Source organism: Manis pentadactyla, chromosome 15 (assembly GCF_030020395.1).
Source record: "Manis pentadactyla isolate mManPen7 chromosome 15, mManPen7.hap1, whole genome shotgun sequence".
In the NCBI taxonomy this organism is placed as follows: Eukaryota; Metazoa; Chordata; class Mammalia; order Pholidota; family Manidae; genus Manis; species Manis pentadactyla.
Genome location: NC_080033.1, coordinates 13,559,915 through 13,577,992, shown reverse-complemented (window position 1 = coordinate 13,577,992; position 18,078 = coordinate 13,559,915). Strand labels below are relative to the sequence as shown.

Sequence of the window (18,078 nt, the reverse complement as noted above, 5' to 3'; positions counted from 1 at the left end):
CTTGGTGTTGTCCTCCTTGGGTCCCTTGTGTTGGGAGATCTGTGGGCTTCCATGGTCTGAGAGACTATTTCCTCCCCTAGTTTGGGGAAGTTTTCAGCAATTATTTCTTCAAAGACACTTTCTATCCCTTTTTCTCTCTTCTTCTTCTGGTATCCCTATAATGTGAATGTTGTTCCGTTTGGATTGGTCACTCAGTTCTCTTAATATTCTTTCATTCCTGGACATCCTTTTATCTCTCTCTGCCTCAGCTTCTCTGTATTCCTGTTCTCTGGTTTCTATTCCATTAAGTCTCTTGCACCTCATCCAGTCTGCTCTTAAGTCCTTCCAGAGATTGTTTCATTTCTGTAATCTCCCTCCTGACTTCATCCCTTACCTCTTGCATATTTCTCTGCAGTTCCATCAGCATGGTTTTGACCTTTATTTTGAATTCTTTTTCAGGAAGATAGGTTATATCTATCTCCCCAGGCCCTCTCTCGGGGGTTGTCTGGGTGATTCTGGACTATACCAAATTCTTCTGCCTTTTCATGGTGATAGAGGTGGTCTGGGCAGGTGGCGCATGTGTCAGTTGGGAGACCAAAGTCCCTTCCTACTTGCTGGTTGACTTGCCCTTCTCCGCTGCCTGTGTCGGTTACCCGCACACCGGGAGCAGCCTCTGAGTTAATCCCCTGAGCTGCTGTGGGCGGGGCAGCCCTCGGGGTAGCCCAGAGCCCTGCGGGGAGTGGCAGGCGCACCAGGTGTGCTCTCCTGCGAGAATGGCGCCCCCTTGTGCCTTGCCCCGGCTTCCTCTATCTGTGCTGGGCAGCTGCGCACTAGTGGCAGCCTCTGGGTCTGGCCTGGGCAGCTGCGCACTGGGAAGAGACTCTGGGCAGATGCTGTGGGCGGGGCCGCTCTCCGGCTCCTCTGCCACTGCGGCAGGCTGCTTATTGCCGTGAGGGGCTTCAAAGCTGTGTTGCTGCCCAGAGGGTTAGGGCACCTGAAGTTCCTCAGGATTCCCAGCCTGCTGGGCTGAGTGTGCCGGGACAATTCCGTCCAGCTGTTAAGCCCTTGTCCCTTTAAGACTTTCAAAAAGCACTGGCTTTTCTTTTGTCCCAGGGGAGCCGGCTGTGGGGACCTGCTCGCTCCTCCCACTGACTCCTGTCCTCCCACTGGTGAGCTGGGGTGGCAGGAGCGCTCGGGTCCCGCTGGGTCACGGCTTTGTATCTTACCCCCTTCGTGAGATGCTGAGTTCTTGCAGATGTAGATGTAGCCTGGCTGTTGTACTGTATCTTCTGGTCTCTCTGTAAGGCATAGTTGTATTTGTTGTATTTTCAAAAATATATGTGGTTTTGTGAGGAGATTTCCACTGCCCTATTCACACCGCCATCTTGGATCCTCATTATTATTTTTTTAAACCCAATAATTCCTAAATATCATCAAATATCTAGTCCATGTTCAAATTTCTCTGGTTGTCTCATCAAAATTGTCTTTTTACTATTTGTTTGAATCAGAATCTAAATAAGGTCACATATTTTATTTGGTTGTTGTGTCCTTTGAATCTCTTTTCACGTGTAGATTTCCCTTCCCTCTTTTTCTTTTTCCTTTGAAATATATTTGTTGAAGAAACCAGGCTGTCTGTCCTGTAGAGCTCTGCTCCTCAAAGCATGGTCCCTGGACCAGCAGGACTTGTATCATCTGGGAGCACATTAGAAATGCAGAATCTCAGGCCTCTCCCCAGGCCTGTCCAATCACAATCCAAATTTTAACAAATCCTAGGGGAGTCATGTGCATGCTACCATCTGAAAGAGTGCTGACTGCTGGCCTAGTCTTCCAGTCCGGATCTGGCTGACACATCCCTGTGGTGTCATTTTAACATTTTTCCTCTGTCCCCTGTATTGCCTGTAAACTGGGAGATGGGTCCAAGATGCAATTAGATTAGGGTTTAGCAGGACTGCTACACAGAAGGTGGGGTTTGTGGTGGTGGACGCTGTGTGGGTTCCACTGCAGAGACTGGAGGGGCTGAAGGGAAAGGCAGTCTGAGGGCACTCTCTTGATTTTGAAGAATGACTATGCTTGGGAGAGAAATGGGAATGACATTCCGGTGAGGGGCATGATATGCATAAAGACCCAGATGACAGATTGCCCTGGGGAACTGGAGGAGGTTGCCTTAGCTAGATCAGAGGCAGTACAGCTCATGAGCAACCTCAGGGCCATTGTGGAGCCTCCAGTGCCCACGTTTAGATTTGTAGACACCAGCAGGATCAGGCTGGGACCGTCAGCCTAGATTATGGGATCCTGGGTCAACACCACCTGCAGTTCACCCTTTTCCCCACCCTGCCCTCTTCTCCCTTGCCAGGTAGAACCCAATACAAAGCTGTTTCCTGCCGTCTTCGTCCTGCCCACCCACCAGAACGTCATCCAGTTTGAGCTGGGGAAGCAGAAGGTAGGCGTGCAGAGATGTGGCAGGCCGCAGCAGCTGTGGAGCGGGGGCGATCGGGAGGTCTTGGGAGCAGGGTGGTGGGACGGAGAGGGCTGAGAATCCTGACCTGTGCACACCTCATGCCCGCAGAACATCATGCCGCTGTCTGCTGCCATGTTTCTGAGCGAGCGCAAGAACCCGGCCCCACAGTGCCCGCCGCGGCTCGATATGCAGATGCTGATGCCCATCTCGTGGAGCCGTATGCCCAACCACTTCCTGCAGGTGGACACGCGGCGTGCCGGCGAGCGGCTGGGCTGGGCCGTGCACTGCCAGGAGCCGCTGACCATGATGGCGCTGCACATCCCTGAAGAGAACCGGTCAGCGCCGGCCCAGGCACCCAGGGCTGGGCGGGGCTGCCTGCAGCCCAGTGCCCCATAAAACACCCAGGGACTCCAGACCTACCTCAGGGAACCCAGACCCATCCCACAGGGTTCCAAACCCATCTCAGGGGGCCCAGACCGACCTCCTCAGACCTGCCAGAGGGGTTCAGACCCAGTCCAGGGATCCCACATCTTAGGGTCAGGTTCTTCTCTGTAGATTCTCAGATACCCTAAAATACCAGACCATCCCAGGAATCCCAGATGTATCCCAGGGAGCCCCCAGACCACTTAGGGACTTCCAAAACCATTAAAAGACTCCTAGACCCAGGTCCACAGACCTCACTGAACCTTGACCCATCAAAACACTGGATTCCCTACTGGGGCTAAGGACACTTACCTAAGCACCTTTTTGTCTTCCTGTGGTCTTTGTCTCTGGCTCCCACCTCCTCTGCCTGTTCTGTCCCCTTCTTGGCCCATCTGTGCCACAGATGCATGGACATCCTGGAGCTGTCGGAGCGCCTGGACCTGCAGCGGTTCCACTCCCACACCCTCCGCCTCTACCGCGCAGTGTGCGCCCTTGGCAACAACCGCGTGGCGCATGCTCTGTGCAGCCACGTGGACCAGGCGCAGCTGCTGCATGCCCTGGAGGACGCGCACCTGCCAGGCCCCCTGCGTGCAGGCTACTATGACCTCCTTATCAGTATCCACCTGGAAAGCGCCTGCCGCAGCCGCCGCTCCATGCTCTCTGAGTACATCGTGCCCCTCACGCCTGAGACCCGTGCCATCACTCTCTTCCCACCTGGAAAAAGCACGGATAATGGTCCCCACCGCCACTGCCTGCCTGGTGTTGGTGTCACCACCTCGCTGCGGCCTCCACACCATTTCTCAGCACCTTGTTTTGTGGCTGCCCTGCCAGCTGCTGGGGTGGCAGAAGCCCCGGCGCGCCTCAGCCCCACCATCCCTCTGGAGGCCCTGCGGGACAAAGCACTGAGAATGCTGGGGGAGGCGGTGCGGGATGGCGGACAGCACGCCCGCGACCCTGTTGGGGGCTCTGTGGAGTTCCAGTTCGTGCCCGTGCTCAAGCTTGTGTCCACCCTGCTGGTAATGGCTCCCCACTGCTCCTCTCTGTCCCGTTCTTCTTCCACATTCCAAATAACCCATCCATACATAGTCAATGCCCCCATATAGGATTCCAACCACGCGTTCATCTCTCCATCCATCCTCCACCTTTCAGTTTATCCTAATATCATCTACTCATCCGTACCCCCATCTTCCCATCCATTTATCTTTCCATTCTTCAACTACATTTATCCTTTCATACATGTATCCATCTATCCAACTTTCAATCTAGTTGTCCATCATCCTTCCATTCACTCACACATCAGAACATCCACCATTCCATCTATTCATCTATCCACCTACCCATTTATTTGTTAATGTCTTTCTTTCGTACACTCAACCATCCTCCTCCTTCCCTCTGTGCATCCATTCATCCACACATCCATCCGCCCACCCCCAGATCCATTTATTCCTCTGATGTCCACCTACCTGTCCATCCATCCATTCATCTCTCTGTGCATATGCATGTACACCCATCCATCTACCCATAAATCCATCCAACCATCTACATGCACTCATCCACCCATTCTCCTTTCTATCCATCCTTTATTTAACCCACATACCCATTTACATACCCATCTAATAATTCATCCATATACACATCTATCCAGCTTCTCATACACAAATCTATCCACCCATCCATCGCACTGCACCCCCTGGTTATTTATCCATTTATCTATTTACCTATTCACTCATTTACTTTCCCATGCATCTATCAAGCCATCCATCCACCCACCATCTCTTTCTCCATCTTTGCCTTCGCCTCTCCATGCATTAGCCACCCACCCATACACCTTCCCACTAAGCCTCTACTATTCCATTTCTTAATTCAGCCACCCAGTCCTTCCCCCACTCCTCTCTCTCTCTTTCCCACTCTTCTTCCCTTTCACCTATCCACTCTCTTTCCGTCTGAAGCATCTTCATTCTGTTGACTGAGAGCTGGCATATGCTGAGAGCTGTAAGGGCCTCCATCAGGGGTAGGGCGTCTCCTTTCCCAGTGTCACTCTCTGCTCAGGCTTGGGAGAAAGACACTTGTTTGCGAAGGGAGAAGTGCCCTATGTAGTCAGTGGGACACAAGGTGTGGGTCTGGGAGGATCTTAAGGAGGATGGGTGGCAGAGCAGAGGGATGCCATTCTTGCTTGTGGGAGGAATCAAATCCAGCCAATGCAGGAACACATCTGGCATGTGAAGGAGAAGCGGGTTTTGGGGGTGAGGCTGGGACTTGATTATGGAGGCCTTTCAGGCCACAGTGAAGGAACCCGGGCTTTGTCCTGTAGGTGATGGGCATCTTTGGCGATGAGGATGTGAAACAGATCTTGAAGATGATAGAGCCTGAAGTATTTACTGAGGAAGAAGAGGAAGAGGAAGAAGAGGAGGAGGAGGAAGAGGAGGATGAGGAGGAGAAGGAGGAAGATGAGGAGGAAGAAGCACAGGAGAAGGAAGATGAGGAAAAAGAGGAAGAGGAGACAGCAGAAGGGGAGAAAGAAGAAGGCTTGGAGGAGGGGCTGCTCCAGATGAAGTTGCCAGAGTCTGTGAAGTTACAGGTGGGCTGTTCTTGCTCTTTTCCAGCCTCCCTCCATCTGGGCTGGGAGACTCGGGCTCTGGTGGACACGAGTCTTGACTTTGTCTTGAGGCAGTGGGGAGCTGTGGAAGAGCATAAAGCAGGGGAGTGCTGCTGGCTTCAAGGGATATCGCTGGTTTCCATGGGGGAGATGAATTGGAGGGATAAGACCATGGAGAAGTGTGGCTTAAAGATCCAGGCAGGAGACAATGGCGACTGGATCAGAGAAGAGCCGTGGAGGGGGGAGAGAAAGCAAGAAAAGTTTCAAGGAAATCCTCATGGTCTCACCACCATCCTTCCTACTTCATGACTATCCTTCCACAGATGTGCCACCTGCTGGAGTATTTCTGTGACCAAGAGCTACAGCACCGTGTGGAATCTCTGGCAGCCTTTGCAGAGCGTTATGTGGACAAGCTCCAAGCCAACCAGCGGGACCGCTACGGCCTCCTCATGAAAGCCTTCACCATGTCTGCAGCTGAGACTGCCCGACGTACTCGCGAGTTCCGCTCCCCACCCCAGGAGCAGGTCCTCTGACCCCTGACCCTGGCTGACCTTACTGTCCTAAACCAAACCTCAACCTCTTCCCTGCTCTGATCAGTGGTGGTACTCAATCTCTAAACCCATGCTTGACTTCTAGCCCTATTGCTATGCTATCTCTTACTCTCCTACCTCTCTCTGAACCAATCTCTGAGTTACCCCAAACTGACCCTGGCTCCTTTCAAACCTCTAGTCTCCCAGATATTCTTAACTAACTCATGACCTTAGGCAGGGACTCACAGTTGGATCTTTGATCCTTGACCTCAGAGTTCCTTCTCTGGGGTCTCTGTTCCTCATTCTAACCTTTGACCCTCTCCTAGATCAACATGCTATTGCAATTCAAAAATGCTGAGGATGAGGAAGAGTGTCCTCTCCCCGAAGAGCTCCGACAGGATTTGCTTGAATTTCATCAAGACCTGCTGGCACACTGTGGTAAGAAAGGGATCAAAGAACCCTTCTTCCAGTCTTTGTCTTGAGACCTCCTCTGAAGTTTCCCTAAGCCTTCCTGATTTTAAATATCTCCAGTATTGATGCAATGTAACTGTTGGTTGAGTGAATGAATGAAATGCATTTAGTGAACAGATAGATGATGAGCAAAGGCTATGCTTTTATGGGCATACATTTGGATGGATGGCCATAGGCAGGTGAAGAGGCGACTGTGTGAATTGATGGATAGACTGATAAAGAAAGAAATGGGTGAAGAGATGACTGGCTGGCTGGCTGGATGAAGAGAAGGATGGATGGATGGATGGATGGATGGATGGGTGATTGAGAGCTGAGTGGACAGATGGCTGACTGGCTGGCTGACCTTCATTGTTCCTGATGAGAAGTCAGCTGATAGTCTTACTGAGATTCTCTTATATGTGATGAGTTGTTTTTCTCTGGTTGGCTTTCAAGGTTTTTTCTTTGCTTTTTCCTTTAAACTATTTGAGAAGGATTTATATATATATATGTATATATAGGTATTGAACTCTGAATTTATCCTTTTGGACTTTGTTGAGTGTCTTAAATGTGTAGGTTAATATTTTCATCAAATTTGGGACTTTGGGACCACTATGTCTCCAAATATTTTTTCTGCCCCTTTCTCATCTCTCCTTCTGGGACTCCTGTTATGCATATATTGCTTACTTAATGGTATCCCATAGGTCTCTGAGACTATGGCAGCTTTTCACTCTTTTATTTTTCTGTTCTTCAGGCTGGATAACTTCTATTGTCATACCTTGAAATTCACTGATTATTTCTCCTACCAGCTCACATATGCTGTTGTTCCCCTCTAGTGACTTTCTAAAATTTCAGTTACTGTACTTTTTCAACTCCATATAGAATTTCTATATGGTTAATTTTATATGATCTGCCTCTTTACTAATATTACCTATTTGATGAGTCATTGTCTTCATACTGTTCTGTAATACTTTATATATGGTTTCCTTTGGTTCCTTGACCATATTATAATAGCTGATTTATAAGACAAATGCTTCAAAGAGTGAGTAAATGAACAAACATATGAATGAATGAAGAAATAAATGAAAAACCCTGTGAATGCACACACGGGTGAGAAATGACTGAATGAATAAGGAAGGGAGTGGTTGAGCCAATGAATAACCAAACACAAGAATGACATCCGCCTCGTCCTTGGCCATCCCAAGGAATTCAGCTGGAGGGGGAAGAGGAAGAACCGGAGGAAGAGGCCAGCTTGGGCAGCCGTCTGATGGGTCTGTTGGAGAAAGTGCGGTTGGTGAAGAAGGAGGAGGAAAAACCCGAGGAGGAGTCACCTGCAGAAGAAAGCAAACCCCGTGAGGACCAGGGCCGTCAGGGAGGGGAGAGGGGTGGGGTGGGCAGTCCTGTTCTCGGGGAGCCTCCGGGTCCAAGACAGGCTATGAGGAGTAGATGGGTATTAATGAGCGAGCGGGAGCGGAAGGCAGGGCGAGAGAGGAGGCGTGCTGGAGGTGTGGCCCAGCTGTGGGGGCTGCGCGGTGTCCCTGCTGGCTCAGGGTGGCCTACGGCCTGCCTGCCGGAGCAGAGACGCACGTCCAGCTTTGGGATGGCAGTAGCTCCTACACCACCACGGCTTCCGTGTCTCATGGCTTTTCTTCGTTTTTCTCTTCTTCCTTGGTGAAATATGATTGCTATGCTGAGAGATGAGTAAAAGCAGTTAAGATAAATTTGGGGCCAATGGGTCATTTTGCAAATTATGTATTATTTGTATTGTATTTACGTATTGCAAATTATATATTAGCCCGACTTCACAAGGACAGAGTACCTGACGTTGGAACCGGGTTTATTCTTCAACATTCAGAAACTTTTTATTGGGCCAATTTGGAGCCAGGCACTGTTGGCAGAGCTGGGGAATACAGTAGGGGAAGAGTGAAATCCCTTCCCTCAAGGAGTTTAGAATATTGCAACAGATACAAACATAAATATACCATGTCAGGTAACCATGCATGCTAAAAAGAGAAATAAAACTGAGTGAAAGGAGAGGAAGAAGGGTGGGGAGTTCTGAGTGGGAGATTGAGGTAAGCAAAGACCTGGAGAAAGATTAATGGTACAGAGGGCACAGCCAGTGCAAAGGCCCTGTGGCAGGAACATGCTTGTGTTTTTAAAGGCCAGTGTGGCTGGAGCAGAGTGAGCAGAAGAGGGGCAGGAGATGAGGTCAAAAATGATGGGACCAGATTGTGTAGGGCTGCTGGAAGGAAGGTAGGATTAACAAGGCACAGGTCATGAACTGACACCATCTTTTAATGCCAGTCCATGGAGCTTTCTCCTAAGCCTGAGATGCAGAAGACATCTGTCTTCTCTCCCAGAAATCCTGGGAAGGGAGGATTGGGAGAGACAAAGAGACAGGAAGATAAATGGATGCTGGTTGTAGGAGAGGAGAGCCCCAGGGAGAACACCAGGGAAAATGAAGCAGAGCTAATTTTGACATCATTTTCAAAATGTGGTGCCAAAGTCCTCACCATTTTTCTTTGTGTCTGTTGTCTCTCTTGATGAAAAATCAGCAGTGTTTTTACAGAACCAATGGAATTGTGACTTGTGCTTTCAAAGGTACATGGGGAATTATAATGGTGCTTATAATGGTGTTCTGGCATTTTCCAGTGATACTATTTCTTTTCTTCTAGAAACTTTTAAGGGACACTTATGGTCTGGGTATTAGCAGGGAGACTCTCAGGGCAATAGGAAAAAATCTGTTAGTAACTGAGAAGTCCGCATTCTCTGGCTCACAGCCCTGACCCAGCAGAGTGTTCAGGCCCTCGTGTCCCTTTTCCAGAATCGCTTCAGGAGCTGGTGTCCCACACAGTGGTGCGTTGGGCCCGAGAGGACTTTGTGCAGAGCCCCGAGCTGGTACGGGCCATGTTCAGCCTCTTGCACCGGCAATACGATGGGCTTGGGGAGCTGCTGCGAGCCCTGCCCCGGACGTACACCATCTTACCGTCCTCCGAGGATGACACCATGAGCCTGCTTGAGTGCCTTGGCCAGATCCGATCGCTGCTTATTGTGCAGATGGGCCCCCAGGAGGAAAACCTCATGATCCAGAGCATTGGGTGAGGCCCTGCCTCCTCCCCTTACTTTGCTTGTCCCCAGGCCAGGGAGAGTAGCCTTCCCAACCCCAGCTTGTCCCCTGGCGCATGTCCTCTGGATGCAGTAATGTCTCCTGGCCCATCTTCTGCCCTGTCCTACTCCTCCCAGCACCTCTCCCGCCCCGCTGGGGTAACAGCTCCTACTCACCTGTGACTCTTGGCACAAGATTTACCCTCTTTGAGCTTCAGTTTCTTCATCTCTAAACAGGGGAACAGCCATGCTTACTTGGTAGAGTTGTGGTGTGGCTGCAGTGAGCTCACTTGGGACCCAACTCATGAAGTAGTAATAATAATAAGATGATACTATGGAACACTCACTCATGTAAAGTATGCCTCATCCATTCACTCAGCGAACATTTATTGATCACCTACTGTGTGCCATGCCCTTTCTAGGCATCTAGATATACAACATGCATACAACAAAGATCTCTGCCCTGGGGACCCATCTTGGATCCATGCCTCAGTCTCCTCATTTGTGAAATAGTGATAATTAGAGTTCCTACCTCTTAGGGCGGACATAAGGATTGAGTGAGTTCAGAGCTGTAAAGGGGGGCAGTGGCAGGCACAGAGTAAGAGCCTGGTAAATGCTAACTGTTATCACAGTCAGGGCACCAGCTCCCCCACGAGTCTGGGGGATCTTCCTGGGCTTGGGCGCCCCCCAGCCCCTGGTGATCCCAGGCACTCTACCTGTCCACAGGAACATCATGAACAACAAAGTCTTTTACCAACACCCAAACCTGATGAGGGCACTGGGCATGCATGAGACGGTCATGGAGGTCATGGTGAATGTCCTTGGAGGTGGCGAATCCAAGGTAAAGGACCTGAGCGAGCTGGGTAGCTCCGAGTTGGGGGCCACAGAGGGCAGGCACTGACCACTGGCCCACCCTGCCTGTCCCAGGAGATCCGCTTCCCCAAGATGGTAACAAGTTGCTGCCGTTTTCTCTGCTACTTCTGCCGAATTAGCCGGCAGAACCAGCGCTCCATGTTCGACCACCTGAGCTACCTGCTGGAAAACAGTGGCATTGGCTTGGGTGAGAGCCCCTGAGCTTGGGAGCTGCCCCAGGGCCCACTCCTGGCAGCCCGTCCACTCTTGGCTGACTCACTTGCTCATTCAGTCATTCCACAAACATTCATTCTCATCCCACCCTGGACGTGGCCCTGTAGGGAGCCGTGCTGGGGTCCCCCAGACAGTCCTGGGCCTGGCCCTCATGGGGCTCACAGTGCAGACCTCTCCCAGACAGGGACAGCCCCGAGTGGTCAGGCCTGGAATGGGGAAGCACAGACCAGAGGAGACACCTGAGCCAGGCTGGAAAAAGGGTGGTCAGGGAGGGCTTCCCAGAGGAGGAGAGACAAGCAGGAGGTACTCAGCTCTGCACCACTGAAACGGGTTCTCGTTGCTTCTTGCCCTCCCAGGCATGCAGGGCTCCACGCCCCTGGATGTGGCAGCTGCCTCCGTCATTGACAACAACGAGCTGGCCTTAGCCTTGCAGGAGCAAGACCTGGAGAAGGTGTGGAGGGAGGAGGCTTGGCCCTTACCTCACCCCTTGGGGCACCTGCTGATTTGGAACCCACTCTGTGGAGTCAATTATGGATGGTCCAGGACAAGTCAGAGGGGAATAATTTGCAGGGAAAGAACAGGACCCAGTCACTCATTCATGATGCTGAGTGCAAATCCATGATCCACCCTCCTCAGCTGCCGTGGCCTTGACACATTTCTTGGCCCTCTGTATATCCTCAGCACACCCCCCGGCTTCAGTGCATAGCAGTGAAGGACACGGGCTCTGGGTGCTGCAAGTTAGGTTAACTCTCCCTGCCTACTTGCTGTGGCCCTGGACAGACAAATAAGTTTTCCAGGCCTCTGTCTCCTGTAGAGTCAATATAATAATAAAAAGACTTGATAGAACTGTTCTGAGGATTAAATGAGTTAGTCCATGTAAGCATTTATATAACAGTAAGTCCTTAATAAAAGTTACCCATGATTATATTATCATTCACTTAACAAATATTTACTGAGCACCTACTAATTGGACTTGTCCAAGGCAGTGATTGGCAGGGATATGACAGTGATTGAGACAGTCAAATCCTTGTCCCTATGAAGCTGGCATTCTAGTTGGGAAGACAGTTAACAACCAAGATGAATAAGTAAAATATGTACTATATTAGCCAGTGTCGAGTCTTCAGGATGAACGAAAGGGAGCAAGGGAGAGAAGTATCAGGAGTCAGGAGGGCATCCAAGTTTAGGCAAGAGTGGTCAGAGAAAGCCACACTGAGAAAGGGACATTCACCTAAGGCTCTGAAAAGGTGAGGGGCCAAATGGACATCAGGGGGAAGAGCATTCCAGGCAGGGGAACAGCTATGCAAAGGCCCTGAGGCAGAAATGGGCATCAGGAATGAGGAACAGCGAAGAGACAGTGTACATGCAGCAGAGGGAGTGAGGAATGCGGAGCAGGAAGGCAGGCCACAGGGAAGATTGTGTAAAGGGTCTTGTGGACCACAGTGGAGGCTCTGGCTTTTGTCCTAAGTGAGAGGGTGCCACAGAGGGTTCCAAGCAGGGGAGGAAGATGGCTTGACACAGGTATTTGCAGCATCCCTCTGACTGTGTGGTGGGGACAGATGGCGGGGAGCAGTAAGCCCAGGGAGGAGGCAGCTGTGACGGTCCTGATGGGAGATGAGGGCAGATGATGAGGATTACTGTTTGCTGATGTATACGGAGATGAAACTGATTGCAGAGCTCCAGGGACCAGCAGGGATGTGAGCCTTGGGGAGGAAGGTGGTGTTGGTCTGGCTGAGCCCCCGACTATCCCCAGGTGGTGTCCTACCTGGCAGGCTGTGGCCTCCAAAGTTGCCCCATGCTCCTGGCGAAAGGCTACCCGGACATTGGTTGGAACCCCTGCGGTGGTGAGCGCTACCTGGACTTCCTGCGCTTCGCTGTCTTTGTCAACGGTGAGGCAGGATGTGACCATGGGAGGGTGGGGGTGCTTGGGTGACTGGCCAAAGCTTCCTTTGGGTGTGGCCCACACCCTGAACCCAGGCCTGGCCTGGGCAGGGATCCCTCCAAGTAGGCCGGGCAGGGTCTGGAGGCCAACCGGGGCCTGGTCGAGGGTGCAGGGCCCTGGGCTTCCTGGGCAGGGTCCCTGGGCAATGGCTCATGAGGCCTCCTGATCCCACTCGAGTGGCCAGGTGAGAGTGTGGAAGAGAACGCCAACGTGGTGGTGCGGCTGCTCATCCGCAAGCCCGAATGCTTTGGGCCTGCCCTTCGGGGTGAGGGGGGCTCAGGGCTGCTGGCCGCCATCGAAGAGGCCATCCGTATCTCTGAGGACCCAGCGCGAGATGGCCCAGGCGTCCGCAGGGACCGGCGGCGCGAGCAGTGAGTCTTCTGCCTCCTCCTCGACAGAACAACCCACCCTCCTGAGCCCCTGCTGCCTCCCCCACACCACCCACCTTCCCCTGCAGCTTCGGTGAGGAGCCCCCCGAGGAAAACCGGGTGCACCTGGGGCATGCCATCATGTCCTTCTACGCTGCCTTGATTGACCTGCTAGGACGCTGTGCCCCAGAGATGCATGTGAGACCCGGAAGGCCAGGGATAGGGAGGGGTACTCATGGCCAACCTCAAACCTCTTCATTCAGGCATTCAACAACACTGACTGAGCTCTTGCTATGTGGTGGTCCTGGGCTAAGCAATCCTGGGGACACATCAGTGATCAAGACAGCCCCAGGCCCCGCTCTCAGGGAGCTCCCAGTCCAGTGAGGAAGGCCAGGCAGTGAGAGCTGGGGGTGGTCAGAGCTGCAGTGGAGAAGCCCAGGCAGATGGGCCAGGGCTGGGAATTCTAGAGTTAGCCCCTTGAGAAGGAGTCCCGCTCCACCTGCCAGTAGGTCCGGGAGGAGTAATGGAGGGATGGAGGGAGTAGTGACCAAGTGGGGCACAGGTGCCTGACGACGTGCCTCTGCCTCCCTCCAGCTAATCCAAGCTGGCAAGGGCGAGGCCCTGCGGATCCGCGCCATCCTGCGCTCCCTTGTGCCCCTGGACGACCTCGTGGGCATCATCAGCCTCCCGCTGCAGATCCCCACCCTGGGCAAAGGTGCGGAGAGGGTAGGGCTCAGCAAGGGAGCAATGCCAGGGAGGGAGCGGATGGGTGCAAAGGGCTTTGCTGCCGCTCTGCCTTCCTGCCCACAGATGGAGCTCTGGTACAGCCAAAGATGTCGGCATCTTTTGTGCCGGACCACAAGGCATCCATGGTGCTCTTCCTGGACCGTGTGTATGGCATCGAGAACCAGGACTTCTTGCTGCATGTGCTGGATGTGGGCTTCCTGCCTGACATGCGGGCGGCTGCCTCTCTGGATACGGTGAGCAGCCCCACCCAGCCTGGCCACCTTCTCTGCCTCCAGAAAGGGGATACGAGATGGGTCGTGGGAACAGCGGCAGCACTTTTGTTTATTCGGAGGTTGTGTACACATTCTTACTCTTATTATCTTCCCTCCCTCACCATCCAAATAGAGAAACAAAGTCAAGAACATAACTTTTGAGTTCTGGGAGAGGGTGGGTGCAACCTCAGGTCATAAGAAATAATCATTCTCGGTGTGGCTCAGCATCAGGGGGACCAAGATCTGTGCATGACCACAGTAACAGTAGCAGAAGGTGACAAGGACAAGTGAGATGAGAAGTGAGAACTGACTACGGGTTTGGCGAAATGGAGGCCCCTGGTGATGACAGCCAGCAGTCCAGCGAGTGGTGGGGTGAAAGCCTTCCTGGGGAGGGTGAGGCGTTGGGGACAGCGAGCATCAACAATTCTGGACACAAACAAGTTGGTGAGAGAGGAACAGTGATAGGCTAGAGGGGTGACCTTGGCCAAGAGAAGGCTTTTTTCTTTTTTTAAAATTTATTCTATTTTTTAATTTTTATTAAGATATCATTGATATACACTCTTATGAAGTTTCACATGAAAAACATTGTGGTTACTATATTCACTCATATTATCAAGTCTCCCCCACACCCCATTGCAGTCACTGTCTATCAGTGTAGTAAGATGCCAGAGAGTCACTAGTTGTCTTCTCTGTGCTACACTGTCTTCCCCGTGACCCTGCACACACCATGTGTACTAATCATGATACCCCTCAATCCCCTAAGAGAAGGCTTTTCTTAAGATGGAAGAAATACCTGGGAAAGGCAACACTGGAGCTTGAATCAGTAACCCCCAGTGTATCAGAAATACAGGGGGCAGAGGGATAAGCTTAACAGACACCATCAGAAAGCAACTAGCCAAAGCCAAAAGTGGGAAATTCACTGGACAAATGATCCAGTTTCTCTGGCAAATAAGTAGCATTTAAAAGGGAGGAAAAGTGATAATTACAGATGGAGGGACCTAAGAGATCCATCAGCCAAATATGGTATGTGGGCCTTCCCAGGGCCGTGATCCAAACCCAGCTAAAGTGCAAAGCAATTTTTGAGACAAGAAAAAAACTGAAGGTGAGTTTTAAGAGACTGTTAATTCCGTTAGGTGTGATAATGGCAGCGTGGCATATTAAATAGAAGCACTTGTCTGGAGATACGTATTTAAATATCTGTGGTTAGGATGGCATGTGGCTGGGGATTGTGTGAAAATATGCCAGGAGAAAAGGCAAGGTTCGAGGGGAAAGCAGGCAGACGGTGGCTATTTGCAGAGCGGGCTAAACTGGGTAATAAGGGTCCATTAATTGGCTCCTGGACGTGTGTGTTAAGAGAATTTTCATAGTCCAAAGTCATAAGGGGGATAGAGGCTGGGAGGGCAGGTTGGGGGGAGATCAGAAGCCCGGGTGGTTTGCCCGGAGCTGTGCAGGGCGGGCGTCAGGGCAGCTCCCCGGAGCGCGCAGCAGGCCTCATGGCCCCGCTCCGCGCCCCAGGCCACTTTCAGCACCACGGAGATGGCGCTGGCGCTGAACCGCTACCTGTGCCTGGCGGTGCTGCCGCTCATCACCAAGTGCGCGCCGCTCTTCGCGGGAACGGAGCACCGCGCCATCATGGTGGACTCCATGCTTCACACGGTGTACCGCCTGTCCCGCGGCCGCTCGCTCACCAAGGCGCAGCGCGACGTCATCGAGGACTGCCTCATGGCGCTGTGCAAGTGCGGCGGGGCTCGGCGCGGCGGGGGCGGGGGCGGGGGCGGGGGCGGGGCCCCGGCTGGTCCGGGTGGGTGCCACCGCCGGCCGGTGCGTGTCCCCGCAGGTACATCCGCCCGTCCATGCTGCAGCACTTGTTGCGGCGCCTGGTGTTCGACGTGCCCATCCTTAACGAGTTCGCCAAGATGCCGCTGAAGGTGAGGGCACGCCCGCTTCAGCTTGCCCACTTCCGTGCCCCACCCACCGGCTTGCTGTGCGCTGGGACTCGGGCTCATTTATATACCACACCGCCCCGCGCAGTTGACCTGCAGGAGTGAGGGCGGCGTCCCCATAGAAACCTCCTTAGCGTTCTCATTTGCATACTAGGATTCCCAGGACGTTCCCTTCATCATTGGTGCCTCTAACACTCCCCAATCAGTGTTTAATTTGCCTAACACGGAGCCAGCCCTCACCTAAATTGTACACATTTGCATGGGTTAGTAGCACCACTATTCCTAATTAGTATACTTACTCAAATGCCCAGACCACGAGCCTTCCATTTTTCAAATGAGTGCATTTATTTGAATAAGCAATATCACAGCTATTTGAAATATTCGCACAAAGTATCCTGTCATTTTTTCATTTGCATACTGGTTTGCAAAAGGACACTCAGATGTCTTGACTAGTCAGCATAATATATCTAATCAGCTCTTATTTCAAAATTTATATATTGGATGTGTAGGCCTTCCAAATTACCATATATTTGCATGGGGTGCTGCCCAGATTTCTGTTTGCCATGGTAATTCACATAAGCACCTCTTCACTTCATCTGTATGCCCATTTGCACATGACCCTACCCATGGATTAATCCATGGATACTTGTTTGTGTACAGCAACACTAGACGAATCAAGGGGTAGTTTAATGCCCATCCTGACTCTACATTAGAAAGCTAAATTTGCATAATACTCTGTCCAGGACCACTTCCCAATAGCATACCAGGTGCTTCATTAGCATCATTTGCATCACCACACCTCCTTTTTAACTTAACAGCACTGTCGTCCCTGGGCCTCCCTGGCCTTCCATTGCCTGCTCCTTGCTTACATTGCCCTCCACTATGTGTGTACCCTTCTTGTTTCTACCCAGCTCCTCACCAACCACTATGAACGTTGTTGGAAGTACTACTGCCTCCCAACGGGCTGGGCCAACTTCGGGGTCACCTCAGAGGAAGAGCTGCACCTCACTCGTAAACTCTTCTGGGGAATCTTTGACTCTCTGGCCCATAAGGTCTGGGCACCTGGGGCTGGGGGGTGTCTGAAAGGAGCCTGTTTGGAGGATTTGGGGCCCAAAGTTGGGGATCCAGAATGAAATCCCCAAATGTAGGGATTTAGGGAGGGAGGCATTTCTGCAGGTTTGGATCCAGGAGAATCTGAGCTGGGTCTCCGGTTTGGGTGTTACAAGAGCGGGGTGGGTCTCTAGTTTGGGGTCTTGGAGCAGGGTAATATAGAGGTGGTTTAAGCGTCTAGGTGAGGCTGAGGCTTGGGTTTCAGGGAAAGGGACCATAATTCATGTTTGGGGGCTCAGCGAGGAGGACTGATGACTGGAGGGGTGAGTTTGAGGTCCTAGGGCTCAAGGATTTGAGGGCTCAGCCAGGCCTGCCATGACGGCCCCTCCCCTGGCATTCCCAGAAATATGACGCCGATCTGTACCGCATGGCTATGCCCTGTCTGTGCGCCATCGCAGGGGCCCTGCCCCCTGACTATGTGGATGCCTCATACTCATCCAAGACGGAGAAGAAGGCCACAGTGGACGCTGAAGGCAACTTTGATCCTCGGCCTGTGGAGACCCTCAAGTGAGGCCTGGAGGCAGGGGGCTGGTGTGGGGCCTGGGGACTGAGAGAAGATTTTGGAGGTGGAAGGAGGGGCCAGCCCAATAGCTGTGGACCCTATCTCCCCAATAGCGTGATCATCCCAGAGAAGCTGGATTCCTTCATTAACAAGTTTGCAGAGTACACACATGAGAAGTGGGCCTTCGATAAGGTTGGCACCAGGGTTCCCTCCCCTGCCAGCCTTCCTCAAGACCTCAGCTTTCCCCCAGACCCATGTCTTCCCTGAGGCCCCCAGATTTCCCTGAGACCCCTACTGTTCCAGGGACCTGCTGCTTCCTCTGGACCCTCAGGCCTTCCAAGATTCCCCCTCTATGGTCCCCTGGCTACTGTCTACCCCCCATCCTGTCCCTGCACCCAGCCCCATAGTGGCACTGCCTCCACCTGTCCCCTCTCCACCTCCAGATCCAGAACAACTGGTCCTATGGGGATAACATAGATGAGGAGCTGAAGACCCACCCCATGCTGAGGCCCTACAAGACCTTTTCAGAGAAGGTGACCAACTGTTGGGGCCCAATGTTGAGGATCCAAACTGAAACCTGCAAATTTGGGGGTT

General features: G+C 52.2%; 1 protein-coding gene across 2 annotated transcripts in view; it reads left to right on the top strand.

The window, feature by feature from the left end:
* Nucleotides 1-18,078, top strand: part of RYR1 (ryanodine receptor 1) — a 113,022-nt gene that overhangs the window by 37,316 nt on the left and 57,628 nt on the right. For both annotated transcript variants that reach the window (XM_036876297.2, XM_036876290.2), the window contains exons 32-53: nucleotides 2,333-2,419; nucleotides 2,546-2,772; nucleotides 3,264-3,876; nucleotides 5,172-5,438; nucleotides 5,780-5,980; nucleotides 6,313-6,424; nucleotides 7,639-7,785; nucleotides 9,258-9,531; nucleotides 10,265-10,379; nucleotides 10,466-10,598; nucleotides 10,981-11,075; nucleotides 12,375-12,510; nucleotides 12,748-12,934; nucleotides 13,021-13,129; nucleotides 13,526-13,646; nucleotides 13,742-13,911; nucleotides 15,445-15,665; nucleotides 15,767-15,857; nucleotides 16,784-16,924; nucleotides 17,326-17,489; nucleotides 17,598-17,676; nucleotides 17,928-18,017. In XM_036876297.2, the coding sequence (XP_036732192.2) occupies nucleotides 2,333-2,419; nucleotides 2,546-2,772; nucleotides 3,264-3,876; nucleotides 5,172-5,438; nucleotides 5,780-5,980; nucleotides 6,313-6,424; nucleotides 7,639-7,785; nucleotides 9,258-9,531; nucleotides 10,265-10,379; nucleotides 10,466-10,598; nucleotides 10,981-11,075; nucleotides 12,375-12,510; nucleotides 12,748-12,934; nucleotides 13,021-13,129; nucleotides 13,526-13,646; nucleotides 13,742-13,911; nucleotides 15,445-15,665; nucleotides 15,767-15,857; nucleotides 16,784-16,924; nucleotides 17,326-17,489; nucleotides 17,598-17,676; nucleotides 17,928-18,017 (3,780 nt within the window). The remainder of the gene's footprint in view (nucleotides 1-2,332; nucleotides 2,420-2,545; nucleotides 2,773-3,263; nucleotides 3,877-5,171; nucleotides 5,439-5,779; nucleotides 5,981-6,312; nucleotides 6,425-7,638; nucleotides 7,786-9,257; nucleotides 9,532-10,264; nucleotides 10,380-10,465; nucleotides 10,599-10,980; nucleotides 11,076-12,374; nucleotides 12,511-12,747; nucleotides 12,935-13,020; nucleotides 13,130-13,525; nucleotides 13,647-13,741; nucleotides 13,912-15,444; nucleotides 15,666-15,766; nucleotides 15,858-16,783; nucleotides 16,925-17,325; nucleotides 17,490-17,597; nucleotides 17,677-17,927; nucleotides 18,018-18,078) is intronic.